The 19,903-nt window shown below is 47.3% G+C and overlaps 1 protein-coding gene across 5 annotated transcripts in view; it reads right to left on the bottom strand.

Annotated features, from left to right (window-relative positions):
* Positions 1–19,903, bottom strand: part of PTPN3 (protein tyrosine phosphatase non-receptor type 3) — a 1,880,479-nt gene that overhangs the window by 1,387,327 nt on the left and 473,249 nt on the right. For 3 of the 5 annotated variants that reach the window (XM_078687727.1, XM_078687724.1, XM_078687725.1), the window contains 2 exons: positions 15,624–15,731; positions 15,504–15,546 (listed from right to left, as the gene is read on the bottom strand). In XM_078687727.1, the coding sequence (XP_078543853.1) occupies positions 15,504–15,546; positions 15,624–15,731 (151 nt within the window). The remainder of the gene's footprint in view (positions 1–15,503; positions 15,547–15,623; positions 15,732–19,903) is intronic. The other 2 variants (XM_078687726.1, XM_078687728.1) reach the window with 1 other exon arrangement.

Below are 19,903 nucleotides of genomic sequence, written 5' to 3'. Positions count from 1 at the left end.
GGGCAAACTGGCACAGGCTCTGGTGCTAAGAATAGCAAAGCTGGTGGTGTGCCCGGATGTAATACTCTTGCTCACTTTCCACTGGATTCAAGCTAGCCTGGCTGCTGATGGTTGTTACCCTGAAACAGGTCCCAGGATGCTTGTTTCCAGTTCAGGGAAGACCTGGCTTGGCAGGTCGGGCGACTGTTCCCATGAGACACAAGGTCCAAACTGATTTGCATATAGCTGGGTCTGAACTGAGGTGGCGAAGAGAGCTAAAGAACGATGATGGATTCAACCCAGATCTGTAACTGGGGGTGAGTGTCTGAAAAGTTTCAGAGCTCCATCCATCATCTTCTTGTGTTTGCTCTGTCGACCCTAGGTTGGCAGGGTATGCACAAACGTGGGTCCCTTGCTTACTTTGCCATTGGATTCAAGCTAGCCTGGCTGATAAGGGGTGTTACCCGGAAACCGTTCCTAGGATGCTTGTTCCCGGTTAACCAAAGACCTAGCTTGGCAGTTTGGGTTGGACTGTTCCCAGGAGGCACAGGGTTAAGACTGATTTGCATATAGTGGAGTCTGAACTGAGGTGGTGAAGTGAGATAAAGAATGATGATGGATTTAACCCCGATCTGTGACTGGGGATGAGTGTCTGAAAAGTTTCAGTGCTCTGTCCATCTTCTCCTTGTGTTTGCTTTGTTTGCCCTAAGTTGGCAGAGTATGCCCATAAGTGGGTCTCTTGCTCACTTTGCCATTGGATTCAAGCTAGCCTGGCTGATATGGGGTGTTACCTCGAAACTGTTCCTAGGATTATTGTTTCCGGTCCAGGGAAGACCTGGCTTGGCAGTTTGGGCTGGACTGTTCCCAAGAGGCACAGGGTCAAGACTTATTTGCATACAGCTGGGTCTTAACTGAGGTGGCGAAGAGGGCTAAAGAACGATGATGATTCAACCCAGATCTGTGACTAGGGGTGAGTATCTGAAAAGTTTCAGAGCAATGTCCATCATCTCCTTGTGTTTGCTTTGTTCGATCTACCTTGGCAGGGTGTGCCCAGACGTGGGTCACTTGCTCACTTTGCCACTGGGTTCAAGCTAGCCTGGCTGATGTGGGGTGTTACCCAGAAACCGTTCCTAGGATGCTTGTTTCCAGTTCAAGAAGACCTAGCTTGGAAGTTCGGGCTGGACTGTTCCCATGCGGCACATGGTCAAGACTGATTTGTTTATAGCTAGGTCTGAACTGAAGTGCCAAAGTGAGCTAAAGACCGATGACAGATTCAACCCAGTTCTGTGGCTGGGGGTGAGTGTCTGAAAAGTTTCAGCGCTTCGTCCCTCATCTCCTTGTGTTTGCTTTTTTTGCCCTAAGTTGGCAAGGTATGCCCAGATGTGGGTCCCTTGCTCCCTTTGCCACTGGATTCAAGCTAGCCTAGCTGATGAGGGGTGTTACCCCGAAACCGGTCCCAGGATGCTTGTTTACGGTTCAGGGAAGAGCTGACTTGGCAGTCTGGGCTGGAATGTTCCAATGAGGCACAGGGTCAAGACTGATTTGCATGTAGCTGGGTCTGAACTGGGGTGGTGAAGTGAGCTAAAGATTGATGATGGATTCAATCCAGATCTGTGACTGGGGGTGAGTGTCTGAAAAGTTTCAGCGTTTCGTCATTCATCGTCTTTTGTTTGGTACTGACCCTACAGACAAAAGGGGGCAGGCCTGGAAAGGGCATAGCATTCTGTGCCTGAATCAACGGCGCTGCTGGAAGAGGTTTCTCGGGAGGAGCTATGTTCTCAAGTTCCGGCTCAGAGGACACTGCCGTAGGCATAGAACACTGATGAGTTCTTCCTCAGGACATTAAGCAACCACAGATGTAATTTAGGGGTTGCCAGGGTGGAAGCTGCAACCCCTGGCATGCCCTTTGCTACCCATGTCACTGCCTTTGCAAGCCCAATGTCCTAAAGTCAGTAGAAGGAAAAAGAAAAATGTAAACAGGGCTCTCATGAGTCATGTTTACTTTCAGAAGTTTGCCTTTACCACGGACATCTGACTGTTTAACCAATAAATGTGTTCAGGATTAGAACACAGGTTACACTGAAACAAAATGTCAGCAAAAAGGTGTCTCCACGTCTGTGAACATGTAAGGGGAAAAGGAAAATCAGCGCAGGAGAAACAAGAATGAAGACAGAAGAGCATGAGAGAGGAAAGAGAGACTAGTGTAAGCAGATAGAACATAGGAAGAAGACACTGTAGAGTGGCAGATCAGTGACAGACAAAACAGCTGTTTTGGTATTTTATGTGTGGGAGGGAGAGATAATAAAGAGACAGCTAACATAGAAGAAAACAGTGTAAGAAAAAAGTGACAAGGAGACAAATGGCTGAGAGAGACAGATAAGAAACAGCAGATAGTTCAGAAAGAGATAGCGGAGACAGGGGGAGACTAGGGTGAGAGTGGTGATGAAGAGGCAGCTTGGTGTGAGATAATTCGAATAAAGGCGGGGGAGGCTGGTGAAAAAGAGGAGCTATAAAAAAACTAACGAGAAAGAGGGTAAGAGTGGGGAAAGCTGTGATAAAGAGGCGGACAAGTAAGAGACTGTGACAGCTGAGAAAGGTGGGGAGATAGGGAAGAAGTAGAGAAGTGATAAAGAGACAGGCGGAAAACAGATGGAGAGGGACATAGGTGGGAGACAGGTGATAGAGGCTATGAAAAGACAGTTGAGAAAGGTCATATAATTTCACTTCCTGTATGTCACTAACGCTACCCCTGACATTTTCGTGAACTGACGTCTATGCAAACAACATTTTTGGGCGTCATTGCTTCCCATTCTCCTCCTCTTCATCTTCTGCTTCATTCTCTTCACCTTGGAGGACGACAAGGAACTGGACTTCGAGGTTGACCTCGACTGCAACCGGCATCGTGCCTGACACTTATCGCATATGCAGGCCATAAAGGAAGGGCCACTTTAACGATATTTAAGCGCATAAGGCTGCATTTGTTGCACAACTCTGTATCATGCTTTGGCCTCTCGAACTACAGGCAGACCTTTTTGAGGGTTAGCTATGGACATCTGATTTTTCTGGGAAGATATTTCTCAACACTGCACTGATGGTACATTTGAAAAATGTTGAGAAATGTGAAGAAATCACAGAGAGTAGATCCAATCTGAGTTAAAGGGTGCGGACAAAGGGAACCAACGGTATGTAGCTATATGGCTATATCGATGTCACACCTGTGCCACTTTTAATGCAGAGATGGAGCCAATGCCACAAGCTGGCAGAGGAGAGTTGTGATGAAAGTTTCTGGATCCAGTCTAACACCTGGGGATATTCAGAAGGCAATTAATCGGCAGGTAGATGTTTACATCAGAAGGAATATGCTACTTACCAATATGCATCTGTTCTTGGCATGTAGGGCTGCTGACATTTATTTCTATGCATAGATCGCCGCCTAGTGTTGGGTCCGGATGATTGCACATTGTTGTCCTGGAAGAGTCTTCGAAGTATCACGAGATAGGTGGCTCCTCCCGGGACTACAGTGCGCATGGGCATCCCCTCCGTGCTCAGATTGTTTTTCGCCATTTTGGTAGAGATGGAGAGTGATATAGTAAGTGATGACCATGCGTGAGAATAAGTAAGTTAATTCTGAATGCTACAGCTGCGACAGGCACCGGGGAGGAGGGCGGGCGATATAAATGTCAGCAGCCCTACATGCCAAGAACAGATGCATACTGGTAAGTAGCATATTCCGTTCGAGGCATGTGGGCTGCTGAATTTATATCTATGCATAGAATAAATAGTAGTACCCTCCTTAGTGGCGGTTGCCCGTGCCAGCTGCAGCAGTCTGAAAAAGGGTTCTGAGAACAGCCTGACCTACAGCCGCTTGCTGTTTGGAGTGTACATCCACGCAGTAGTGTTTGGTGAATGTATGTATGGTGGTCCATGTGGCTGCTCTACATACGTCCTCTAGAGGGATGTTACCTAGGAAAGCCATGGATGCCCCCAACTTGCGTATGGAATGCGCCCTTGGGGGAACTGTTAACGTGCGTTTAGCCTTATGATAACAGATTTGGATGCATTTAACAATCCATCTGGCTATGCTGGATTTAGAAATTGGGTTGCCCGTGTGCTGTGGGGAGAAGGCAACGAACAGTTGTTTGGTTCTCCTGAAATCCTTAGTCCTGTCAATGTAATACAGGAGAGCCCTTTTGACATCTAGTGTGTGCAGTGCTCTGTCTGCCACTGAATCAGGATTTGGGAAGAATACAGGTAGTTCAATAGTTTGGTTGATGTGGAACTGTGACACTACCTTGGGCATGAATTTAGGGTTGGTGCGCAGCACCACCCTATTAGCATGTATCTGAATGAAAGGTTCCTGAATAGCGAGTGCTTGCTGCTCGCTAACTCGTCTTAGCGACGTCATTGCCACCAGAAAAGCCACTTTCCAGGTAAGAAATTGTATCTCACAAGAGTGAAGTGGCTCAAATGGTGGGCCCATGAGCCTGGTGAGGACTATGTTGAGGTTCCAGACAGGCGAAGGCGGGTGTCTTGGAGGAATGACTCTCTTAAGTCCCTCCATAAAAGCCTTAATGGCTGGCACTCTGAAAAGGGATAGGTGCTGTCTATTTTGAAGATAAGCTGCCATTGCTGCTAAATGTATCCTGATGGAACTATACGCTAGATTACACCTGTATAGGTGCAGCAAGTAACCTATGATATTTTGCGTGGAAGCATCAAGTGGATTTATGTTATTTTTGGAACAATAGATAACAAAACGCTTCCATTTTGCCACGTAGCAGGCCCTGGTGGTAGGTCGCCTAGCCTCCTTTATGATGTCCATGCAGTCAGGAGGCAGGTTTAAGTAGGCAAACTCTATGACTTCAGGAGCCATATTGCAAGGCTCAACTGCTGCGGATCCGGGTGCTGAATGTCTCCATGGCTCTGAGTGAGGAGACTGGGTGTGAGTCTGAGGCGCTCGTGGGGAACCACTGAGAGTTCGAGGAACGTGGTGTACCACGCTTGCCTTGCCCACGTTGGAGCAACCAGGATGAGCGTCATGGAGTGTTGCCTCAGTTTGCGTGCCACTAGCGGTATGAGTGGAGCTGGAGGAAAGGCGTACGCAAATCTGTTGGACCAGTTCCTCCATATCGCATTGCCCTGAGACTGCGGGTGTGGGAACCTGGCGGCGAAGGTGCGGCATTTTGCTTTTTCGTGTGTGGCGAAGAGGTCTATCTCTGGGTGACCCCACCGTTGGAAGTACGGCTGGAGCACCGAGGGGTGCATCTCCCACTCGTGCATCTGATGGCTGTGTCTGCTGAGCAAGTCCGCCATCTGGTTGTCCTTTCCTGGGAGGTGTTCCGCCATGAGGAACATGTTCCTCTGAATGGCCCACTTCCACATGCATTGTGCTAGGTGTGACAATTGTGGAGAGTGTGTCCCCCCTTGCTTCTGGATGTAATACATCGCAGTCATGTTGTCCGTCCGGATCAACACGACTGTGTTGCAGAGATGCAACTTGAACGCCTTCATCGCCATGAAGATCGCCATCAGTTCTAGCAGGTTGATGTGCATCTTCTGCTGTTGCGGTGTCCAAAGTCCCTGCACTGTGTAATGGAGGACATGCGCTCTCCAGCCCTGGAGAGATACGTCCGTTGTCAGTACTATCTGTGGTACAGGCTCTTGGAACGGTCGTCCCCTGCAAAGGTTTTGTGTGTTCCACCAATGCAGAGTTGTATGCACGACCGGTCACCAACACTAGGTCTTTTAGTTGTCCCTGAGCCTGGTTCCACTGACGCGCTAAGCATTCCTGGAGCGGACGCATGTGTAGCCTTGCGTGCGGGACTATAAAGATGCAAGAGGCCATCATGCCTATTAGCTGCTGTGCTGGGAGTGGTGTTGTGGCCTGAATCTCTGAATTAGCACCTCTATGCTGTTGACTCTTGCTAATTTGGGGTGCGCTGTGGCAGCGAGCGTGTTGATCTCTGCGCCTAGGTACTGCTGTACGTATGCGGGCTGCAGATGCGACTTTGGGTAATTGAGCGAAAATCCCAGACTGTGTAGGAGGTGGATTGTGCGGGACATGTGGTCGGCACACTGCTGGGCTGACTTCGCTTGTACTAGCCAGTCATCCAGATACGGATAGACATGGATGTGCTGTCTCCGAAGATGCGCGGCGACTGTCGCCAAACACTTTGTAAACACTCTGGAGGCTGTAGTGACCCCGAAAGGCAGGACCTTGAACTGGTAATGCTGGTTGTTGATGGTGAACCTGAGATATTTCCTGTGACTGGGGTGAATGGGAATGTGGAAGTAGGCATCCTTTAGATCTAGGGTTGCTAGGAAATCTCCTTGCCTGAGCAACGTCAGAACTTGCTGTAACGTGAGCATGTGAAAGTGTTCTGATAGGATATAGTGGTTTAGGGGCCTGAGATCTAGGATGGGCCTGAGGGATCCGTCCTTTTTTGGGATTAAAAAGTACAGAGAGTACACCCCTGTTCCTTGCTGTTCTACAGGCACGAGCTCTATGGCCCCTTTTTGCAGCATGGAGATGACCTCCTGCTGCAAAAGTGCATGTGCTCTGCGGACATAGGACGGTGCCTTGGGGGAATGTTGGGTGGAGTGGAAGTGAGCTCTAGACAATATAAGTTGTCTTACCCACCTGTCTGTGGTTATGCTTTCCCAGACTGGCAGGAACTGCTGGAGTCTCCCCCCCGACCGGTGTTATATGGGCGGGGGGCAGTGACAAGTAACTGTTTGTTAGTGGCGGAGGATCTGGCATTATTGTTTCCACGTCCCCTGCCTTTGGTGCTGTTTCCACGGTATCCACCCCTATTTGTCTTGTTATAGGTGGTCTGCGTGCCTCCCTTGTTGTACTGGGCTTGTTGCGACGCTTGTCCTCTTGAGGCTCCCCTATTACCGGAGCGACGAAAGGAACCGCCCCTGAACTGCTGAGACTGCAGAGCCCCCATGGATTTCGCAGTTTCAGTGTCCTTTTTAATCTTCTGAAGAGTGGTGTCTACTTCTGGACCAAAGAGGAAGTCAGGGTTTACTGGCTGATTGAGCAGGTTAGTTTGGATTTCTGATTTAAAACCAGAGATGCGCAGCCAGGCATGCCTCCTTAGCATAACGCTAGTGTTAATGGCCGTAGCTGCTGTGTCGGCTGCATCTAACGCGCACTTAATGGACGCTTTGGAGATTAACTTGCCCTCCTGTATAAGCATTTCTGCTCCCTCCTTGTAAGTATCTGGAAGGTGTTGAAGGAGCTGCTCTAAAGTGTCATAGTGTGCCCTGTCATATCTTGCTAACAGGGCTTGTGTATTGGAGATCCTCCAAATATTAGCAGCTTGAGCAGCCACACGTTTTACAGAGGCTTCAAAGATCTTTGATTCTTTGTCCGGAGGAGGAGCATCACCCGTTGTTTGCGAGTTCGCTCTTTTGCGAGCATTAGCCACCACCAAGGAGTCCAGGGGGAGTTGGCCCTTGATGTAGGTAGGGTCCACGGGCGCAGGCCGGTACTTCCGTTCAATTCTTGGGTTTACCACCCTTGCTTTAGTGAGCTCTTTAAAAATGTCACTTGCATGTTTGAGCACACCTTTGAGCATAGGTAGAGTTTTTACAGATCTTTCTGACGTGGAGAATGTATCAAAAAGGAAGTCCTCCTCCACAGGGTCAGCGTGCATATCTACGTCATGGTTATGTGCCGCCCTTTCAATGAGTGCGTTGAACGCAGCAGTGTCCTCAGCAGGGGAAGTTTTGACCGCATATGACTGAGTGTCAGGGGTGGTGTGAGGTTCATCAGGGTCAACAGTGTCAGCCCATGGCTGGGACTCATCTTGATCCGTGTCCATGGGATAGTTGAACTGCTCTTCATTGTCCCCTTCCTCCACATCCTCAGTGACTGTAGTGGGTGAGTAGGAATATCCCTGCCCTTAAGTGTGTATAGGCTCAAAAAGAATTGGAGAGGTAGTGGAGTCTCTCTTTTTCTTGAGTGGTATTTTGTATGGCTCCATAGGTGTTTCAGGTCTGATTTTCCGTTTGTAAACGGTGAGCCTGCCTGATTCTGAGTCGATGTACAACTTTGTCTGTTCGTTGTAGCTTGGTGGCTGGAACTGAACGTCTTCGGTCCGAGGCTGGTCGGGTGCAGCTACTGACGTGGACTTGGATGAGTCGGTAGCTCTTTGGAGTTGTACAGTCTTAGGTCTAGCCGTCGGGGGGAGTCCGTATTTGATAGGCGCCAAAGGCATCGGTGATGGACCGATTTGCTTCGAAGGCTTCGACTTCGATCCGACGGACGGACTCCGACTGGTCTGCGTGCTTTTGCAGTTTTGTCGAGTCGACGCGTTGCCGCGGAGCAGGGACGCTGGTGCTGGTGTCTGAGGTTTGCTCCCTTGAGCCGATGGTTGTTCTTGGCTCGAAGGCCTTAACCAGTTGCGGCTTCTGGACCTTTGGATCGACGGCCTTTTGGGCCTCGAGTCCTTTTGAAGAGTCGCCATCTTTGGAGCTGGGCCTCGACGCCGACATCGACGCCAACGTGAGTGTGACGTGTTTAACGGCAGACACAGTCTCTGTCGCTCCGATCTTCGGGTCGACGCCCCATGTCAACTCCGAGGGGTGGAGCACCCTTATTGACTTGGACGGCTCCGAAGTCTTCGAGCCGAAGGCGGTTTCCAACAGTTTCGGTTTCGATTTTGGGTCTTTCCCTTTTGGTTTCGATTTCTCCACCAACAGTGGTCGTTCGACTGATGGCTCTTCGGAAATGTTCTTAGTCGGGCCTTGAAGCGGGACTAGAGAACGGGGTTGTAGATCTTGGCTAAGGCCTTCCGGCGATGCCTCGACCCGAGCCGTGGAAGAGTCTGTATGAGGCCCCGCTACTGCGGTTGGGCCTAGCTCCTCGCTTGAGTTGTCGTTGACGGCTTCAAGGGGTAGTGCGTCGTCTCCTACCTCGATGATGTCTTCATCATGGACGTAGAGGTGTTCCTCGTCCTCGTTATAGGTGGAGTCTTGTTCCGACGCGTGGTCCGAATGTTGTGGTTCGTCGTCTTGCACATTTTCGTTGTCGTCACCACCGAAGATGTTCTCAAGGTCTGGTGCCGATTCACGTGCCGACTGTCGTGCAGCGTGTCGAAGACGGAGAGTTTTCTTCGACCTGAACTTCGAACAGGCCATGCAGCTGGCTTCGTCGTGATCCGGTGAGAGACATTTGTTGCACACCGGGTGCACGTCGATGTGGGGATATTTAGAGTTACAGACGGGGCAGCGCTTGAACGGGCTCCGTTCCATCGTCGATCGTCGACGGGCCGTTGGCGTCGAAGATTAAAGTCTTCCGAAGTCGAGTTAAAAGTACAGGAAAGCTGAAAGGTACCGATCGAGAGACAATACCGACGCCCCGAAGGCCTTTTGGCCTCGAAAAAGAGTAACTATTACAAATTCCGAACGTGAGTTAAGAAGTACATCCGAACCCAATGGCGGAAAAAAACAATCTGAGCATGGAGGGGATGCCCATGCGCACTGTAGTCCAGGGAGGAGCCACCTATCTCGTGATACTTCGAAGACTCTTCCAGGACAACAATGTGCAATCATCCAGACCCAACACTAGGCGGCGATCTATGCATAGATATAAATTCAGCAGCCCACATGCCTCGAACACTAGGTTCACATGGTTTAGAAGGGCAAGTGGGCCTGAATTACAGCCAGTAGAAGATAGGATAGATAGGAGGAGAGGTGGAGGAAGGAGTCCAAAAGAAGAAAGCCAAATAAAACAGAAAGGGTAGTGGTAGATTAGCAGTGGGGGAGCAACAAATGCATGTATCAAGTTCCTTGATCACAACCCCTCCAAAATTGAATCTCAAAATATGTATCAAGGCAGAACAAAGTCTAAGATGATTTGAGCAGAATCATTAAGCCTAGTGCCCCCACTTGTAAGAAATTGCCCAACTCTGACAGTGCACTGAGGCCTGCTAACCAGACATCAGTGCCAATGCTCTAACCCCTAACAAAATATATGTCGAATTAGCTACCCACAAATGGCAGAAGCTGACTTACTTATAAGCCCCCAGTACATGCTACAAATTGTACCCAGGGCATGTAGGACAAAGTCCCCACCACCCATCCCCAAGACTGCAGTGCTGGTTGTGCTACCCTGTTTGTGACAAAGTACAAAATGGATCATAGCCTGCCGCTGCAGCTTGGAAGAGCAGTTTTAAATTGATAGTTCGACTTTGCCAATTAAACCAATGGCAAAGCCCTCTCATTCCTTAACAATATATGTAAGACTCCCCTAAGGAAGGTCTATGAAGCTCTGAGACAGAGAGCTGTATATTATTAAGTAGTATATCTAATTTCAACATGTTCTGACAGAAAAGCCTCCAAATTAAAATTTTGGCTGTAAAAACGTTACCCGCTGACCTCTCAGCCTGGCTAACTTCTGTTTGGGACAACAAAAATGGGTACTTCAAAGTATCAAATTCATCTTGACATTAAACTGGACTTGATACCCACATCAAATTTCATGTCGCTTTTAAGGAAAGGCAACTTTTAGAAAGTTGCCACTCTGTTGTCCAGTTTGTCCAGTGGCTTTGTGCGGTTTCTTGTTATCAGACAGCCTTCTGCCCTCCTGGGGAGTCGTGTGAACGCCTCACAGGCTCAGGAAAAATAGACGTCTGCTACAGGGAGAGGTGTTACCTCCCAGTTGCATGAATCCACTCAGGGTGCCCAAAATTCAAGTTTTAAAGGTGAAGCCTCATTTAGTATGCAAATAGTGATCACAATCCTGAAGGGGTGCCTCTTTTTTCAGGTAGACAGGCTGGAGATGGAAAAAGAGAGGGGAGAACTGTGCCCAAACCGGTTTTCCTGTGGGCATGTAACTCACAGGTAGCCACACCTCTAGGGTGGGCTACCAAGCTCCCAACACCTAAGGAATGGTTCAGACATCTTGGAAGTAGGCAGAGAGTATATATACACACACAGGAGTGGATTCCTAGATGCCACACATAGTTGGGAGTAATCACAGAGCAGGAGGGGTCCTTCTAGCCCATTGGCTTGTGACTGCGTCATCCCCCATGGACACTTTCTGGTCACAAATATGGCACCCCAGCACTCAGATCACGACAGAACTGAAGAAAAGTCCGAAGAAAGACTGCCATGCCGTCACCTGTACCTGACATAAGAGGCTGCACCGTCTGCTGGACTGCACTAGCTGCACTGTGGGCTAGCAAAGAGAGGATTGTGCCTGTGGCTCCTGGCTGAGTCGCGCCCAAGCCCCAGATCAAAGAAATGATACAAGAGTCAGTCGGCTGACCCCCTGGGTTCAGCATCGGGGTCATCAAAGCAGAAGAAGCCCATTCCAGTAAGTCAGTAGCCACTTTCTGAGAATCGCCGCTGGGCATCTCAAGAGACTGGCTCTGGATGGCCAAAACGTTCACGCCAGCCTCCTCAACCCAGGAGTGTAGTAGGAGTCCAGATTGTTCGCCCAACAGGGACACCAGCCTTCTCCAAAGGATACTGCCTGACCCGCTGTGTAGGGAGATCGGTAGCCCAGCCACAGCAGGCTTTCTATTGGCTCAAATTGGACTTCAGGAGACACTGAACCCTGTGACCAAAGTCATCCTACCTTACCCATGGACCGAAGAATAACCGCAAAACAGCCCCCAGAGCATCTTTAGAATCCTGAGGAATCCTGCATCCCCAACATCAGCACCAGTCCTTTGAAGTCTAAGGCGGTCCTGATGCAAAGTGTGGAACTGAACAAGAGACTGCTTTTGTGACCAGGTAACTATCTAAGTACTCCTTATTGCCCCTCCCCCCCCTTGAGCTTCTCTCTGCTGGATTTCGTCACCCTACTCAGACTGGGTACCTAAACACAACCCTTTCAAATTTTCAAAAGTTTCTACATTTTATGGCTACCAATGCTTGTTTGCGCATTGGACTAAATGGCTTAGATTTATGTTCTACTTAAACATCTATATCTCTGGAACACTCATGTGGATTTTGCTCATCTTGGTGTCTAACCATTCATAAAAATATAATCTATATTTATAAACTGGTGTCGTGAGTGCTTTTGTGTTGTGTGACTTTCTTATTTTGTTGTTTGGTGCTTCTAAATGCTTTACAGTAGTTCCTTTGTTTAAGCCTTGCTGCTCAAAGCCACAGCCACCCAGGGTTGAGAAAAAGGTTTTACAAATGAGCCTGACTGGGCCCAAGACAGCTTTGAGAGTGTATTACACTGTAAGGTCGCACAGCCATACTGTATAATACACAAAAATCCTCACACCACTCATACAGAGCACATTTTGCCACGCCATATTTATCTGAACAGAGGCTGTAAAATGTCCTCTAAAAAAGCTTGGTGGTCAATTTTTAATCAAAAACGAAGGACTTGTTGCCCTCCAATAATTACAGCCATGCAGTGTGTGGTACAGGAAAGGTGACACCTAGCCCCAACAATTCTGGAGGTTCTCATTGGGACCAAGCCATTAAAAAGAGATTTGGCTAGAATAGCTTCAATCTGCCTTTCCACTGCAAACTAAGTTTGACTATTGCTGCGGCTTCCATCAGAAAATGTTTTTATCCCTCTAAATCTCTGATGATTACAATGATGCTGTCTCTGGTACTTTAACAGAGGTGGCTTGGTGCTCATAGATCAGAGTATATAAGTATTCTTAACTGAATGGCCTTCAAGGTGTTCAGATGGATGGGGGAGATTTGAGGCATTATGAGAAAATAAGTTCCACCAGATCTAGAACTGGTACTTCAGGAGATGTTGGAGGGAATTTGAATCAAACAAATGGAGGGAGGGAGAAGCACAGGTTAATTCAGCTTCCAATTGATACTTATCATTAATCAAAAAGAGGGGGAGAATGACCCACATGGGTCAATACCAAAGTCTCAGGAATATCGTCTCAGAGATCCTCAACCACATGTTCACAGTCTGCTGTGTATATAATCTCCGGTTAGTGTGGTTTGGTGGATAGTGTCATTATAGGGTTCATCACTTGAGAGTCCCATTCTTCAAGTGAAATCCTAACCTTTACCAGGAGTGATGCCAGCACCTTCATCCTCTACATCACCTTTTTTTTTTAAATGGTTGTTGCTGGAAGGGGTCAAGTCTCTCAAACTTTCTCTGCTCAATGTCAAACTCTTTGAGCTCTCAGGAATTCACACCACTCTAGTAGACTGCATACATCGAGAGATAGCTAAGTTCTTGTTTACCACGTCCTGGATGTACCGTACAAGACTGTGGTCGCCGATGTGCAGCCGGCACCTGCTAACAGTTTCTAAATGAACCTCCAATGTATACAGTGAGGCAGAGCTGGTGCTACTGAAACACATCATCACTGGCACTATCTTCCCTCCACCCCTGTGCCCTTGGATCACACTTCCAGCTCCACAACCCTCCAATAATAAAGGCTCTAAATGTAGTCTGTGCCACGGTCACCAGCTTGATGGGGAAAAGCCCAAAGCACTGCCTCCAAAAATAGGTTAAGAAACAAGAGCCACAGCACTGCCAGATATGGAGACTTACTAGTTGGCAGGACAACTGCAGAGGCTAATGCAATGGGTAGCGGGGAGCTTTGACCAGGCCAGAGGAGTACCACCCTTCACTCTAGACAGGATGAAGGTGTTCCGCACACTGTTAGGGACTGCTTGGCCCGGACAGACTAGTAGCAACGAGCATAGTGTGATCAGACGGTGTTGGAGCCGGTGCCACCAGAAAACCAGGACGAAACGGCCATACTTGCCTGAAATGGCGATGACGATGTTGGACGCCCTACCCCATGGAGGAAATTGGCGAGATATAGATGACTGGGTGCAGGCAAAGGCTATAAAGGTGGGACATCTTTTCCGAGATGGGGAGCTGCTATCCTTTGAGGACTTGAGTGCTGACTGGGGTGTTCCCCAGGGGCATTTCCTTCTCTACGGGGCAGTTACGGGGGCCCTGAGGCGACATTGGGGGAGGGGATACGATGGAACAGGTGCGACAGGCCACGTGCAAATATATAAGCCTGGCAGGGGGAACCATCAAGGCAGTCACATGTCTTTGTTGGGCCATTGGGACAGATACCATATTGCCACTAGACAAGCTGAAGGACCAATGGGAAGGGGATATCGCCAGTCCGATAGCGGATAAGGACTGGGAGAATGCGCTGGAACGCCCAGAAATGCCCGCTTTAACCTAATTAGCTTTTATACGTTCCACCAGGCTTATCTGACTCCAGAACGTATTAACCTGTATTTTGTCAGGGAGGACGCCCAATGGACGAGGTGTTCTACAGTGGGACCAACATACTTCCACATGATGTGGAGCTGCACTTCATTAGCACATTACTGGACAGAAGTGACGCAGGAGAGGGCTAGGATCAGGGAGAGGGTAATTCCATGCACACCGACACATGTACTGCTGGGTTTGTTCACACACACGGCCAAAACTAGAACCACGGATAGGTTCAAGGACCTCGCCTTTGTGCTGGTGAAGCGGGAAATTACCTGTAACTGTAAAGACCCGAGGGGCCCCAGTGTACAGGGGAGGAAGCGGGAGCAAGTAAAATGGGTGGGCTGTGAGAGCAGGATCCTTCTGAGGAATGCGCAGAGAGGGATAGGCAGGGAGGAGAGAGCCAGGGCTTGGGAGGCGATGCTGAACAACATACAGTGGGAGGGACAGGCATCTGACGCTTCTACCCCTGAGAGGCCAACACAGCAAAAGCCTCAATAGCGCCGTAGACAGGGAGAGAACACATGGGGAATCCCGACTAGGTGTGGACACATACCATTCTTTCAGGGACAGGTAGCTACTGAGCAGGGGATACACGCGGCAGACTTTCACGCACGGCTTGACACATGGAGGGACCATCCCGAGCTCTAGAAATATAACAAAGACAGCAGTGCAGCTTAGGGAGGGGGGACCTTGTTAATAGTTTGGTTGGGAAGGGGGTGGGGGGGGCATATGGGACATATACAGCAGTTCATATTTAGGCGCCAAGAGAAGGCGACAGAACAATGGACTCCAATGGAAGGGGCCACGACCTGGGCCATAGGGTATTTGCCTTTAGATAAGACCAGAATCTGAGTGTTTCAGGATGTATAATGACACAGCTTGATATTAAATGCCAATACAATTTAGTTAAAAAGAAACAAAAGCCACAGCTGTGCTAAGTATATCTGTAATCTTGGTCAAATGTTTTTGTCTATGCCTCTACTGTTAACGTATGGGGATTTCATTTTAGCATTCAAGTACCTATTCATGTATGCTAAACCAACCTAGGCACTTCAAATCAGAGGCCAAGTCCCACACCCTCTCCACAAACGCACAAAGGACCAGCCTAATCCACTGATCTAAAAATCACTTAATTTCAACGTTCCTGCATTGTTCAATCAAACACACTGCTACTAAAATAAATCTCAGAATTCCAGTCGTCTATTCACAGGTGCACAAACCATGTGCAGTGCATGTACCACAATTCTAATTAAATATTCATATTACATTTTAATTAGTCTAGATAAAAATAACCGAACAGCACAATAACATAACTACAGAGCGATTTACGAACCTTTCAGCTGTTTCCTGAGAGGTTTACTTGGTTCAAGCCATCTCTGTGGAATAGAAGACAATCATTAGAAATATATATATAATACTTACTTTCTGTACGTTTTGATTTAGTTATACTTACAGGAGCGTCTAATGAATCTTCACTCTGCTGTAATCCGAAATATTCCCTCTCAGTCACACCCAAGTGATTAAAGACTAAGTCCAGCAAGGCTTGGCCTGCATCATGCTTCTGAAACGAAAGGAATTTCCAACATCAAGCTCATAGTAACTTAAAGGTATATTAGCTCATTAAAAGGTGTGAAGGTTGGGTCACTGGGTAGTTGGGGTGGCTGGGGGTGGTTGGGGGGGGGGTTTCCTTCCACTTTCTTTTTTCCCTTCTCTTTAACTTGATTGGACTGTACGTCTATTAAACTGTGCTTTGCCACTCGACAGTGCTTTCCTGATTGTGGAAAACTGTGATTATCCCTGTGTCTAATCAAACAATAAAATTTGTTGTGAAAAAAAAAAAGGTGTGAAGGCATCGTGAACTGATTAGTCGTGTCTAAAAATGATTATGCTACATTCTGAATTTCGTGATGAATATACACTCGTTTCGATTTATTCATTTCAAAGCCTCTTTCTGTTTCCAACTATCAGAACTACTTTCATGTAATATGTAGCAAGGCATGCTCAATTATTACCATAAAGCAATTTCATCAAATGTTATAAGGAAGATAATGATAATACATACACGGCTTAGTCCAAAGAAAACCAACCTAATTTCAAGCAGGACCTTTGTACTTTCAGTAATTAGCAATGTCTTTGCCAAGAGAAGTATTTTCTATGCACACCAGTGTGCCCATGACCAAAAAAAACCAAGCATTTGCAATGCAATAGGTCTCGCATTAGGAAAGCTTGAGCTATTAGTATTGTAAATGACACATTTTTTATTTATGTGTTGGTTTTGAGAATAGCGAAATGAATAGCTTTGTCATTTATAATGCCAATAGTTTTAACTTTCGCAAATGTGACATCTTTAGCATTTGTAATGCAATATGTGTTGTATTTACATGACTTAGATGTATTGATATTACAAAGAACAATGGCTTTTATTTTTTACAATAATTAATAGTTAAATAAAAGTTATTGTAATTTATAATGGCACTAGCTTAAATTTTTGTAAATAACTTTTGGGAAGATTATGTTCTTGGATTTTCGTCACAATAAAATACAATGAACAGAAGTGAAATATTAAAATTTTTTGGGTGACATTTGTAATAAAGCGTGAAACATTGAGCGAACATATTTGAACCAGTTGTTGCGTACCAGACTTCAACATCAGCCAATCGCGCTGATAAAGAGGTTTTAATGCGCACGATTCCAACGATTGCAAGTTGTGTACGATCGAATTTTGAGCAATATGTTCCTGTGACGTGCAGCAAGTTTTCCCTGTTGCAAAACACGATAATGGATGCCTATATAATGCGATATGTAATATTGCTCCGAGCTCAAAACTGGATTTTTGGTCCAATCATAAAGAGAGCGTCGGGGTTCAATTTTTGGAAGCCTGATTCTTTTGGGGGGAAAATGAACTTCACCCGTAGATGTATTGTTATTTTTGGGTATAAAACTAAAATGTTGGGATTATTTATGTGTGTAAACTGAAACCATACATACGTACACACTTCACCAACGCCCACGTCCTGTAAACTGGGTCCCAACTCGAAATCTATACTCCGGTCTGCCAAGTGTCACGCTTCAGGCGTGACGCTAACGCATTTCAGTGTGGTGTTCCCGCATCACCGCACTGAAATGCATTGTCACGCATTTCTGCCAGTGACAGCACTGAAACTGGCTGCCCGCTACACTAGGTGCTAGCGTGCACTGGCGCTCAGACACCTGTGTGCGCCCCGAGCCGCAGCAGACTTCACTTGTGGCCAGTAGCAGAACAGTTAAACATCCCCTATCCGACAGTGTGCTACAAATGTTACAATCACCCCCGCCGCCTGCATTAACATTCCCGCCGGCGGCGCGGTAGTACAGTGAGTCACTGCCTCTGACTGCCCAAATACGGAGACCCGGGCGGGGCCTGACCTTAGCAGTCTTTGCATTACAGGCTGTGGCCCCGCGTGGGGGGTAGGTGATCGGATGTGACCTCACGAGACCTGGAACAGGCAAGGTCGGTCAGAAGCTGAGCGGGGCCGGGGCCTCGACCGGAGTCACGGGTCAAATTTAAAATTAATCAACATCATGATACCACGAGGACTGGACTGAGGGCCTGAAGAATCATGCTCGGGTGGCGCGTTTTGCCGCCGATGGACGAGTCATTGCGGCCACTGTAAAAACATTCCCACGTCACGTGATCCCGGAGCTGTAGCATATTCGCTCAGGAAGCCTTCGTGAGTTGAGTAAGTTATTCCCAAATCAATACTGTCGAGTCATCCTGCCAAGACACACGTTGTCTGTGAATCCCGTGAACATATAGGCTGTGGGAGAGCTAGGGCGGGCATAGTTTAAACTTTTGAAGCCAGAGCACGCAGCCGGGAGCCCGACTCTGCTGCAGCTCCGACTGTGTTGTGCTGCACTGCTGCCGGGGCTCCCAGCGTGGTAATGAACACTTACTACAAAGCTACCAACCCCCGGCAGACTCGTGGGTGGCTGCCGCTAGAGTTGTGGCCTAGTGCCGTAATACTGCAGCCTGGTCCCCAGGTATGTCAAATAAAACTTCAGAATTCCATGCCAGTCACAATGTATTTGCGTTTGAGTGTTAAGTATAAACATATGCTCGGTAGATTCTGCCTCAAGGTGTCCTTTTACACACTCGTGAGCTAAAGCGCGAGAGTATGTGTGTGCCTAGTACCAGTGCTTAATTTGTAAAATATGAAGTGCAGGTGCTCAATATTTGTTAGGAGGCCATTCCCACTTCTCCCAGCTCCACCCACTTCCACCAGTGGCTCCACCTACTTCCACCAGTGGCTCCACCTACTTCCACCAGTGGCGCCACCCACTTACTCTAGTTGCTCCACCCCAGTGCTTAGTTTGTAAATAAAAATAAGTGACATGGCCCTTTTTGGGAGATCACAACAGCCTGCACCACCCATTACCCCTGCCAGCGCTGCAGGTGATAGTACCAGCACAACTACATACACTTTCAGTCCTAAAAGTGATACAATTCAGACTATTTTTTATGTATTTTGACTTATTAAACACAGGTATTGTACTCTTGTGGGCGATATTTTACAGGCATTGTTGGGATTTTAATTTCAAGGTAAATAAAAATTAAGAAAAAAGTGACAGATAAAAAAAAAACTACTGAGGAAATCATCCAAATGCTGCATTTTCCCTTTTGTAACATACACTTTAGAAAATATATATAACGTGGGGTGTTTTTCCTGCAGAATAAGGGGAAGTTGAACATTCTGACGGCCTGGTCCAGAGTTCCTATCAGAAGCACTTTTGGTGTCGATTTGCCAAACAATTGTGCTCAGGACCCCCTTCCAATAAGTAGCACCTGTTGCAGAAATACTTGAACCCCTTGGAGAATAGGGCTGGCAGTTGGCACGGAATTAATTCATGAGAGCAGGGTCTGAAAGACAACTCGGCTTTACGTTTCTTGGATGGTAATTGATTTAGCGTGTTGTGGTGCTCAGTACAGGGCTTTGCTCACAGAACTCAATAAAAACGTTGCTGAACTTTTACCCAAAAATCCATCCGGAGAGCCACTGCCATTCCCAGGAATACATCTGACAAGAAGTGAAATTCGATCAAAGGAAAGTACAGTGGTGCAACTTAAAAAATCCAATCTGTTGCGTATATTTCAAAATGAACAAATCGATATGGCTGGCTTTTGAATAGCCTATGTACAATATACATGTAAATGAGGGTACAGAAGAACATATATGCACACCTTTACGAACAGATCACATAAAAGAATAAACGTGTTTTAAGTAATTGTTTATTTACTATGACGTTTTGTAATATACAACAATTAACACAAAAAGTACAGGCACAGACACTCATAATCTCACGCGACACACATTCAAACACAGTGACAGTAAACACATTTACCCTCATACATGGATGGACTGATCGGGACAGCTAAGGAGAATGATTTATGGACAGAACGAAAACCTATACATAACAATAACACATACCAATGTGCCCAAACCAACAGACCAATAGTCACTTATCCACACAGACCACTAAAAATGTAGGTGTCCATGCACAAAGATAAACAGACAAACACAATCCATGCATGCAGCTGGGAGGTTTGGAGGCATCCTGAACACAGACCAGAGGGCATATAGGCATCCATGTACACACACCAGCACGCAGAAAGGTGTCCTTGCACACAATGACTTGAGTTAACAAAGAGAATAAACAACCAGCATTGGCAAAGCCCGTGGGTCTTGCCTTTGGGAT

The sequence above is a fragment of the Lissotriton helveticus genome, chromosome 4_1 (genome assembly GCF_964261635.1).
Source record: "Lissotriton helveticus chromosome 4_1, aLisHel1.1, whole genome shotgun sequence".
Lineage (NCBI taxonomy): Eukaryota > Metazoa > Chordata > Amphibia > Caudata > Salamandridae > Lissotriton > Lissotriton helveticus.
Note: the sequence above shows the minus strand (reverse complement) of the source record. Positions and strands in the feature narration are given on the sequence as shown.